Source organism: Bombus flavifrons, chromosome 1 (assembly GCF_040668555.2).
Source record: "Bombus flavifrons isolate JBK064 chromosome 1, iyBomFlav1_principal, whole genome shotgun sequence".
NCBI classification, from domain to species: Eukaryota; Metazoa; Arthropoda; class Insecta; order Hymenoptera; family Apidae; genus Bombus; species Bombus flavifrons.
In genome coordinates, this window is record NC_138442.1 from 5,271,436 (window position 1) to 5,283,472 (window position 12,037).

At 39.4% G+C, this 12,037-nt stretch overlaps 1 protein-coding gene across 4 annotated transcripts in view; it reads left to right on the forward strand.

Annotated features, from left to right (window-relative positions):
• Myb (proto-oncogene like protein Myb) overlaps positions 1-12,037 on the forward strand; it is a 40,272-nt gene that overhangs the window by 12,512 nt on the left and 15,723 nt on the right. For 2 of the 4 annotated variants that reach the window (XM_069112712.1, XM_069112741.1), the window contains exon 1: positions 361-1,482. The exons of 1 other annotated variant lie outside the window; for it this stretch is intronic. In XM_069112712.1, coding sequence (XP_068968813.1) covers positions 1,388-1,482 — 95 coding nt within the window. In that variant the 5' untranslated portion in view covers positions 361-1,387. Of the gene's footprint in view, positions 1-360; positions 1,483-12,037 lie in introns of those variants that run through there. One more of the 4 variants, XM_069112721.1, reaches the window with a different exon arrangement.

The following is a 12,037-nucleotide window of genomic DNA, read 5'->3' on the forward strand; positions in this document are numbered from 1 at the left end:
TGCCAAAATAAGGAAGGGTTTAACGAGAGAGCTTTCATCACAGCATCCACCATTCGATTATTTTTTTCCATAGGCCTGAATGAGTGTACGGGCGATGGAGGGCATATGTAGCTAAGAACGCACACAGTGATATAAGCGCACACATACTGGGACACATATAGGGACGGTCGTCGTTTGATTGCGCCCTCAGTGTACCATCTCCTCGTCCCGTGGTTCTCCTGTCCTTCCGTACCCTCGTCGAGCAACTGCGACCGTATCTTTCCCCACTACGTTGCCAACAGCCCAGCACGAGAGCACGTTAGGAAGTAGGGAGTAGGGATCGTCCTCATGCGCAGGCCGCCGGCAATCCAGCCGGTACCTTTAGTTCAAATCTAAACGGTGACAGGTCGAGACGCCCGCGTGACTGTGCTCGATTTTGGGCGCGCGTCGCGACAAGACAAAAACCCGTAACGAATCTCGCTAAGTTTTGCATAATGGATAACCAGGCTGAAGGAGACTCGAGGATCGACCGATGAGAAAGAAACGCGCGTTCGATCGACAAGGACCGTATGTGCAAGGCTTCTGGAATCGTTTTTGTTTTTCGGCTCCAACGATCGTTTCCGTTCTCTCCGTGTCGTGCTTTTTTCCTCTCCTGGACCTAGCTGCCTTGGCGACAACGCTTTTTTCCCCTCGCTGCATTCAAGTAAACGCTCATTGCATTGTCGCGACGCGTGCGCCCAAACATTCTCTTCTCTATTTAACTAAAGACTCTGTGAAGAATAACGTTCTTTTTTACCGTCGTTCGTCAATAGTTCTCACGTGTCGATAAATCTGGTTTAACAAGACATCCATTATACAATAAGTACATCACATCGCTGGTGAATAAATACGGAACTAAAAGAAAGAACTGTATTGTTATTTTATGAAAATTAGACAAAAGGCAAGAGAGAGAGAGAGAGAGAGAGAGATAGTGTGTGTGATCAAGACAAAGCGAGATAGAGAGGCATACGAAGTTCTTATGTTTTCGCAGGTCTCGTGGGAATTGCGTGCTGATCTTTATATATTGTAAATAGCAACGAGTCGTGAACGACTGATAGACAAAGTTCTATCAAATATTGAAAAAGCGATCGAACATGCTTTTCGCATTAAAAATCGAACTGATTTAGTGGGGGGCCAGGGGTTCAATATTTATCAAAGATACACAAAATATTAACGATATATTAACGGAGAGTTTTGACGATGGTTTGTGTTGTCGGTACTGTGGGTAGTACGTAAAGTACTGAAGGAGAGATAGAAAGGGAGATAGTGTTGTCGAGAGGCTGTGGAGTTCGAGTTTTCGGGACTGGATCCGTCGAAAACCATTCAGAACCCTCTGACCGCGAGTTTTCTTGGAAGACTATCCGTGAGAATGGATGTAGTGTCGAGTGGACTGCTCATGCCAGCGAAGGTCGTGGATATTGCTACCTACCACTCGTCTTTTTATTCTCCGCCACCCACCGAAGCGTAAGTAACATATCATGTGCACATCAGTCTCTCTTCAGTGATTTACACGAACACATCATCCATCTTGATCGCGTGGTTGATTATCGTTATTCTTTAATATAACATTTCCTGGGATAATTTTGTAATTTTTAGTTGGACATTGTATTCAATTTCTTTAGCGATTATCTTTGATGATTATCATCCCTCCCGAATAAATTAATGAAAACGTAAGGCGTTTTGACATACAACTATATACTTTTTTTGATATATTACAAAAAGCCTTTGATCAAATACAATTAATATTAGATTAACTAAGAATGAATACTTTATAATGCTCAAATATTCCAAAATGGCATATTATTTGACAAATTTTAGTATTTTTGTTAATTTGGTATTATTACACGTGGCTGAACATTTTTTACTAAGAGTTGAGGTAGGTAATCAGAAAATGTGATTCTTCGACAACGTGCTGTCTTGAGTTTAATAGCTATCCAGATTTTACTGCAATGTTACCTGCTTATTTAAATTCTCACCGGTCCTCGACTTTATCTCGTGCAAACTGTCAGCGCAACTAGACTCGATATTCAGGCATTTTATCAAAACAAACGCATATAGCCAGTCTCTGGCTGGAAACGTGGAACATGTAACAAACATTCGAAAAATCTCGCTGCGGAACAACGGAAGTCTCCATGTTAGCGTCGGTATCAAAGGATGCGGCCTTATCTCAGGATAGATTACGATGCCGCTGTACATGTGTGTTCACTCCTTCGACTGTGCTTCAAATAATGTTTATATTTACGTTTTTAAAACTACTATAAGATCAATAATCAAAGAAAAATTACTAGAAATTAATAATTGAAAACAAAATAAGTGAATAATTCTGGAAATAATAAATTAAGGTTAGAACATAATGATTAAATCGAGAATGTTTATGTATTTATGAGAAATAAAAGACAAAATGTATGCAAAAATGTATAAGATATTCAGAGTAATGTTTTTGTTATAATATTTAGATTATAAATACAAGCCACTATTTAGGGTCCATTTTTTAATTTATTTTTATAAAAATATGTATTTGCATAAACATTCACACTCTAATTCTCTCACAGTCTGAGATATTCGTTATTTCTTTTTACTAAAAAAGTGAAACTTTGTACAGTTTAAACTTTGGCACGAATCTACCTAACCTCAAACTATTTTCGAAATTAAAAAATCAAGTCTATTACCTTGAATATGGCAAAGAATAAAAATCGTTTAAAATGAAGTTTTTGGGAAATCTTTTTGAAGAATAAGAGAGCGTCTTTAAAAAATTTTTTCGTGGATTCACATCGACAGTGGTTCGTCCATGATTACGAATGCGTTAGAGAAGACAGCCGGACGGCATTTTCGAAAAGTCACCCAGTAGGTTGAGAATGCCGAATAGCTAGGGCGGGGGGGGGGGGAAGAGAAGAGACAAACAGAGAGAGGCAGGTCGAAAGGAAAAGCATCAGGCATGCTGGAAGGAACCTCCGGCTATCCCTCGTGTTGTTACCTAGCAGATATCCCACTTTAGGCTCGTTTATCGCTCGAAGCCAGAGGGAAAAAGACCAGGGTTCTGTATTGGGGCCCAGGGTCTGCTTTCGTGAAAACGCGCGCGCGCACATCCAGGTCTACAGCCGGAGCGACTTGTTCTCGACTAAAGGAGATTTAAACCCGGTTTCAGATCGAACCCGTTGAGAATTCTCCGGTCGTTTATTTCGTTTGTTGACGGACGGGTTTGAGTCTTCGTCCTTTAACCGATGGTCCAGCGAATTATCCATTTTCTGAACTGGCATAATAGCCAACCCTGACCGCCTTTCGATACGCGTTCCTCATTGTTCCCATGTTAAATAAGCTAATGCTTTGCTAATTTTTCCACTAAATACTTTTTTAAACTAAAAATCTTCTAACAATAACATTTTGGCACTAAGATTACACTTCACGCAATAATAAAATGGTAAAGAAAAAAGAAGAAAGAACAGTTTGCTTGATGCAAAGAATTCAATACCTGGGCTTCGATGCACGGCACGAAATTTGGGCTGAAAAAAAAAAGTAAAAAAGCCACGAAATTGAAGAAGTATATCTGGTAAATCAAGATTCCAGACCCGTTGAAAACGCGAAATCACGTTTGGCAAAAGGAAGAAAGAAAGAATAGAAAGAAAGAGCCGAGGTGATCGAAGGATGAGAGACAAGGCACAAAGGTTCGTTGAATTTTGAAAAGTTCGCACTTGGGCGCGATCCTGGGAAGGGAAGGATCACGTCGAAAACGTGAAACGCGGAAACTATGAGTTACAACGAGGAGAACATCATACTAGACGCAAGACACACGTGATTACTTCGTGAATGATCCGCTGTGCGCGCTGCTTGGTGATGGAGTAGGGACGAAACAGAGAGATAGGTACACAGATATATCTGTTCAGAGAGAAGGACGTACGGTTTGGGTCAACGGGAGATTGCCAAAGTTGAGACGAATCCACGTGTAGGTTGTACGAGATAAACGGAACGTGTTTTAGCTGTAACTTTTGTCCGGAAACCGACTCAAGGCGTTTCATGGAAATCCGTCGTCTGATCTTAGACACTGTTTTATTCTCTTTCTGGAGGCAGCAGGATGCTACTTGCACAGGCAGAATAGGACAGGAAACGCGTGATTGGGTTTCTTAGCAATGTCTTGAATTTATGGATTGCTAAGAAACTACAATGCTAGAGGAAAGCTTGCGAAAGCGTTTAAATTAGGAAAAGATACCATGTTTCATGATTTATATTGATTGATAAGCAATATAGTCATAATAGTACAACAAACTAGTGGTATGTAATTGTATTAATGATATAGATGGAATATTGTTATCGAGAATTATAACGAATTTGAATAGATAAAGATAGATTTGTTTTTAGCGCGTCGTTTTCGTCGCGTGTGGTACTTCCTAAAAAAACGAATCTACCGACGCGTGAGGTTACCTCGGTGCAACCAGGGTGCATAGTAAACTTAGAATACGATCCTCGCAGATCGATCTAATTTTAGATGAGATTCAAGCGGGTTTTACGACAACGAATTCCTAGAATTCGTGACAACGTCTCGGGTACCTCGTATCTGTGCATAAAATCTCCGCTAGATCGCGCCGGTGGTCATTTAAATTCGTAACAGAGGAGTGTTCTTTTAGATACAATTAAATAACCGTTTAAGCAGCTGTGCTTCTTTTTAAAGCTTCTGGCGGACAATATTGTAAGGCACCGACATAAGAAATATGTATAACAAGAAAAAGATAGAGGAAGACAATGAAAAAAAGGAAAGAGGGAGATGGAAAGAGATCTGAAAAGATGTCAAGTAACAAATTTCTCGAAGGGATTCCAGTTCTGCTGACGAGATTCGCGACTGGGCCTCTTGAGGAAGTCCCCCCAGAAGAAAGAACAATTTTTTCTCCGTCTCTCTCTCTCTCTCTCTCTCTCTCTCTCTCTCTCTCTCGCACTCTCACTCACTCTCTCTCTTTTCTGCCTTTCCTACAGCCCGTTCTCTTCTCCTCATTCGTATCATTATTTTCGATGTTGGGTTTGGTACACTCGTTCAAGGGTCGACGTCGTCGTCGATCGTCAGGAGGGTATACACACAAGAGCGAGCCTGATTTCCAGCATCTGCTCCAGTCAAGAAAGACCGCAGTCTGGAACGACTTTGGCCTAGCAAAGGCTTTTGCATGCGCGCCTTCTCGTCTGTGACGCGACGCCTTCTTATATTCTATTGAGTCTTCCAAAAGCACCGGAGCATATGTTTTCGAATTGTTCTCAACCGGGGGACGGCCAAATGATAGACTGACGCCGCTTTCGTTCACCCAGTGACATGATGAATTCTAATGATCTCCTCTTGCCCTCGAATATTCCCTTCAATCATTGTGCCGCCGTTTTATTTTAATTTTTCCTTTATTAATGCTTGTCTGTCTATATTACATCATATGCATTTCTCATTCGATTCGATGATCCACTCGACTACGCGTTAGGTTATGCGTTTAGGCTTTTGATTGAATTGGAATCGTGACTCGGTAGGTTAGATTAGTTTATACAGATATAAAAGCGTAGGAATCATTCCTTAAAATATTATTTTAAAATCATATAACAGATTTGATATTTAAATAAATGTAAAAATCTATAATTTTGAGTTATGTTTGTATTATGTCAAACTTTCTACGTCATAAAGGGAAAGAATTTCACTCAAATATTAATAAATCATAAATTACTCGATGTTCATTCCGAGCTAGCACTATCGGTCGATAATCAAGTCTAGACTCGAAAGTTTACCGCGTGCCGCGTGGTCAGTTCCACGCGCGTCAGGGTCGATCTTTCGACTCGATACAGTGGCGTAGAGTCGGCTCGGGGTAGATAAAATCGAGATTCGTGCTTCGGCCCTCTAATACTCTAATCAGTCGGCATTAGCAAGGTGCGCATGGATCAACCATGAGGTTGATTCTTCGCGATGTGCAGCCTCGATTCCCACGGTGGAATTAAAGATTCACGAGGAGAAAATACCCATCGCACTTGTCATGGGAACGAGCACCGGGTGGCTCGTTGCTCGATTTACAATTGGTTGTTGTACACGGGGTAAGGCGTGTGATGGTGCAGGACGCGCACCTCCCGAGCCGAGGGGGATGAAGCTCGCTACTGAGGGGATTTCCCCCTTTTTTCTTCTCTCTCTCTTTCATTTTTTTCTTCTTTTTTCTCTCCTTTTTTTTTTTTAATACCAATACACCCCTAGGGGCACGAGAATTTCTCTCGCCTATCTTGCTATAGCGCATGCTTTTGAACTAAAAGTGACATATGCGCGTTTCGGGGTTAGCTTAGTCGGTCATATCCCGAGAAGGATGTTAATGAAATGATATATTGTTAATTATGGGTGCATTTGTGTCATTGAATTACTATTTTGTATTATGTATCTTCACAATTTTTAAACTAAGAATTCTGTAAATTGAGAATCTAAATTTTGAATACTGAAAATTTTTTAATTCTAGAAACTGAAAATTTTTTAATTTTTGGAACTGAAAATTTAATTTAGAATGTAATCAATCAAAGTCGAATCTCTCATCCTCAATGGATCGAAATTTTCTAGTTTAATTGTAGAATCTTCAGCTACTAACCTAACCTGGATACATCGGCCTCAAATGCAAAAAAGCATCGACATTATTCGAGGAATAACACAGGAAGCAGAGGGAAGACTAAAAATCCGTGTGTTCGATTGACGATTTAGTTACAGTGAAGCTCTTTGACGCATTCGAACACGTGCATCTTCATATACACATGCATTCACATGTATGCGTCATAGGAGCGGGTGCGCATGCTCGGGGAGAGTTCTATTGGGGGGAAGTTTGGCAATGCGAGGGCATCAAGGCAGGTGGTAGCCAGATGTCTCTCATAAGGACTTCTACCCTGATGTCGTTGCCTGCCTCGTTTGCTCTTATATACATACGTACATACATGCACACGAATATTTACGTAAGTATGTGTTAGGTATATACCTATCCATGCACCCTATGCGCGGGGAACGTGTTCGAACCGGCGAATAAATTCGAATATACATATATATATCTGGCTCTCTTTCACGGAATGAATCGTACAAGTATGTATGTACTAGCTTTCTGACTTGTTTCGAGATTCATTTATATAAGAGCGTGTGTGGTCCGTCGGTAAAGTTCAAATACAAAGCTTAGGAGAAAATTTGACAACATTCTGCCGCGTCTAATTGGAACGGAAGTTTTATCTCTTTACGATGGAATTTTTATTATAAGCTTAGGAACCAAATACATAACAGGCTGTTTCGTTGAAACAGCTATCTTTGTTACTCCTTTTGGCGAACACAAGGTGGCGGGTCGAGCGCCGTGTACGGGTCGAGCTGTCATTAATCCATACTTTCGAAACGTGTTGCCAAGTAGTACAAGCTATCATTGGGCTCGCCATCAGTGGAACAATCACAGGTGTATTCGTACGATTTCTCATTCGCTTTCTAATTCGTCAGCTATCACAAAATTTGATATTTCTAAATAGTCTAACCTGACATTAGGAATCAAGTTTCTCGATCGTCGTCTATATGGTTTATCTTGATAAAGGATTGGAACTTCGTTAGTTTCCTTTTTCTACCAACTATTCTGTTGGAATTTCTCCGACCGGTTCGCGAAGGAACGAAGATTCCGAAACGCGTTGACCTTGATCTTGACTCGTCTTCCTCATCCTCCTCGCTTATGGTCGTCCTCATTCAATCTTTTTTCGTCTTATCACCTTGTCGTGCTCGAGACAGATTCCCTTAATGCCATTCATGAATCAAGCAACTACAAGTCGTGCCTAGACGCCGATTGAAAGTGTACTGTACATGGTTCATTGAATAACTCGCCACAGCGCCGACGTAACAGCTTCGTGGCATCGAATCCTTGATTATCCACGGATTACACAGTATTTTCTACCGTTTGAGAATTCTTCATGAATCATCGTAGTACTATGTTTTATATATAGTTACTTAGCAACTAATATTTCTCATGACACATGGTATTAAATTCTTCATCCTTTAATATCAAAATCGAATTAGTTCGACCAAACAAACCAAATAAAGAACTGTAATACGGGGCAGGTATAGTCTCAAATCTCTCTATCAAAAAAATTATTATTAACAAAAATTATCTAATTTATTATATGTTCCGAAGCAAAAAATAAATATACTATCGCATAAAGTCACGTAAAACCAACGATGACCAATACTAGGATTAAAACAGTATATTTCATAATATAAGCAATATAAGTCACTACATATATATATATATAGATATAAATACATTAACATAGACTACGTGATCAGGTAAGAATGTGTACAAGGAAGAGGAACAGTGAAAATCGTAAGATGGCGGTAAAAGTAGAGTACGTCCCGACAGGCAATTTGTCATGATCACCTGTCCCGCTGATGATAGAACAGCGCGCTCATAGGATCCCGTAAGACGGCGCACCGGTCTACTTGGAAATTCCGCATATTTTACCAGGGCGTTCCCTTTCATCGGTGGCTCCGCGGCACGAGAGGCTTTTTAAACGCACAAATTGAGGAACGCGCGAGTACATCATGTGGCGAGGGGGTGGGTCGTGGGGGTAGCAGCTGACGGCCAGGGACCAATGGATCCCTTGCACCTGGTCTGTAACTTTGGAAAATCGACGACAGAATCAATTGTGCCGGCAACCGCGTCGCACGCGACCAAATGGGGCCCCGGATGATAACGGTTGCATTGACCCTTACTCTTGACCCGTTACCCACGGAGGAGCGGTGCGCTCTCCAGATAACACTTTTCGAATTTGTCCGCTTGAGGGATAGCATCCGGTGCGTCAATTTACTAAGGATCAAGCTGTTTAATACATAATACATAAAAGTTTATATTAGCTGCAATTTATAATATAAACATTTTGATTGTAGATCACTTTATGCTATAAAGTGTATATATAATATTATTGAAATATGTAAGAAGGTATACATTACATACTGCTTTTGGCAAGGGATTTAAAGTTTGCATATTATAATGATAGGTAAATTATGGAAATCTAAAATAATTTCCATAATTTAAAAGATAAGAGATTTGAGATACAAAAGAGATTTATATTATAATGCTATAAATATTTCAATTTCTCCAAATTTCATTGCAGAATGTATAGAGGTATAGTACCGAAATAGATATTCAATTTTTTAAGTTTCTTTCCATAATCAAATATTAAGAAGTAGAATCTAATAATATAAGATAAAGCAACTGAACATTTTGAATGAAATGTTGCCTTAACACATAGTTGGCCCTTAATTGGTTAACGAGTCACGCAGCGCCTAAGTTGAGTTTATATAATGCCGTGCGGAGGGAAGAGATATGTAATCTTGCGTAAAAGAGAAAAATTATCTGAGATTAACCACTTTTACTACAGCACTGTGGGTGCTATATAATGTACTGCTGTCATAAAGAATATGTGAACTGCGTAAAATATTGTAATGGAAACAATATGTTGAGTGGCTATAATTACTGTTAGTATTTATATAGTGCGCGCTTCTGATTTGTTACAGTCAATCACAATAATCACAATAATAGTTAAATATAGCCATCTGCATTATCAAAAAGGTTAAAAGGATCATTACGATAAAAAATTCTATTCGAAAATATCTCCTAGAATGTAAATGAGGTAGAATTGACTATTAGACTATTAGAAGAACTTTTTTCTAAAGAATTTCGAAATGAAACGTGTAGCTCTTTGGAAGAACAATAATCCGAACGTTGACCTCTCCAGTTTGGTACACAATCCTCCATTATCGCTGCAGTAGGTCCGCCATCTACAAACGTATATCTGTCATGATATTTTCAGAACGTTACATTATGCATACCTTTTTTTCATATCTCTCCAAGCTCTGATACGTTTCTCGACCAGGCGATATGATCTCGGAAGGATACGTACAAAACGAGGCAAAAAGGCGTTATAGGTCTGCTGTCTGGCTTTTTCCGACGAACCATGACCATGGGACACACAAGCAGTGGACATTACTTAAGAAGGGACATCGGCTGGTTCGCGCAATAACCTTATTGTTGCGTGACGAGCAACAGGCGGACGGAAGGAAGGAAGGTGAAAGAAAGAAAAAGGAAGATTGCTAGCCTTAGGGCTGCTCGTTGCAAACGATGGGGTAAAAGAGGGGGGACGAGAATACGGCAGACAACTCGCAAGGAAGTGGTCAAAAAGAGGGGAAAGTTCGGAACTTCGGCAGATGTCCATAGTCGCGGTGTGCGTAGCCACGATGGGTTTCTTTTTTCTCTCCCTTTCTCACGAGACGCTCGATTTTCGTCGTGAAACTCGAAAATTCGAAGAGGGGGAAATGAACGTGTAATCGCGTATCCACGATGCAATATCGTTCGGTGAATAGTTTCGTTAACCCTCTTCTTACCGCGTTCTGTTGGGTCAATAGGTATTTATTATCTGAAATTCACCAAGATTTACCTCGTTGCCTTGGTAACACCTTGTTTCTTCGATGAACCGATCGATGTAATGAAAAATACACTAAGTTGGGACGATATTTACCGTAAGTCGGTATCTGTCACAAACATGATTTATGGACTTTTTGGTCCACAAATATTGTTGGGTAAGTATTGTTGGGTGTAAATGATTTAATATTTGTTAAATCCTTAAGTACCGAATAGTTTTTTTGCCCTCTATACTTAACAAGTAATTTCATAAATCTTATATGGTTAGAATAGTCTTAGAATAGTCTTCTGTAGTTGGAAGTAAATATTGAAATTAAAAGTATTCTCTATCTTAAGATTCAATATCCGCTAACAAAAACTATAATTTTCCATAATATTCTTGTTAGATATTATTGATGCTAATAATTAACCAAATGAGTAAAAATTTTAAGTCTACATATCTTAAGATTAGGAAACAACACATGTGAAAGTATAAATCTTAATGAAGATAATAGTTATCGAATTTCATTGGAATAATTGTCATTGAGATCATACAGACCACTTTAGTCATATAGCGTCCGAAGTCCTAGACAAAGGGGACAGCTGTGGCACAGCACCTGCTTGTGTCGCCACCTTTCAAGTAAACGCTAAGTGTGAGAGCTTGTTCATTCATTTCGCCTCGCAACTACGGCACGGCGCTTTCTTGTCGCCGAGGTTAAACCAGCCGATTGGAAATTTTGACCGGACGTCCTCGACCTCCGACAGTAGTTTCGCATGCTGATTTGGGGAGAGAAGGGAGCTTAGCAACCGATACGTTCAATTCGCTTGACAGCTAAACTTGAAAGAAACGGGGGGAGGAGAGGTGGGTTTGACTCTTGTATTCTCAATTCGTGCGAATTTCTAAAACAAAACATTTCTACATAAATGTATCATTACAAATGTATTGAGGTAGAATTATTCATTAGAGTTTACCGAAGTTAAAATATTGCCAGTCTTCTATTTAATTTGTTTCATCAAAATAATCTGAGGTCTCTTGAAGAATTAGTAAATCTTACAAATTATCTTAATTCTTAATTCTTAAATCTTAATTATCTTAATAAAAAATCTTAATTAGTAAAATCTTACAAATTACAAGTTATAAATTACGAGTGCTAATATTATTGTGCATACCAGTAACAAATTTGACAATAAAACAAGTGTTGTTTTACACAGATCAATTCTACAAATTATAAGACAGTTGATAGTACTACTCGATTGAAATTTTGGCGCTATATAGTAATTGTCTATAACCTACAATTTGGCACTTGCTAATATTACTAATGGTATTATTAGTTGGTAAATTATCATACAATGAAAACCCACTTAATTTTCCTTCTTTACTTTTCATTTTTCTTTGGATCATAATTTGTGCGTCCTGTAGAAGTTTTAGCGGTTAGGTCAGGAAATTACAATTACCCTTTTGACCAAACAGGAAGTGAGAAGCACCGAGGTAAGAGGATAGGAAGATATAAAATCCGACGTGATCCGCTAGCGTATTACCCTTCTCTTTCCTGTGTCACCACTACTTATTCCTATCTTCCTTTTGCGTTCTCATTCGCACCCTGTTCTGTCGCATGTTCCCT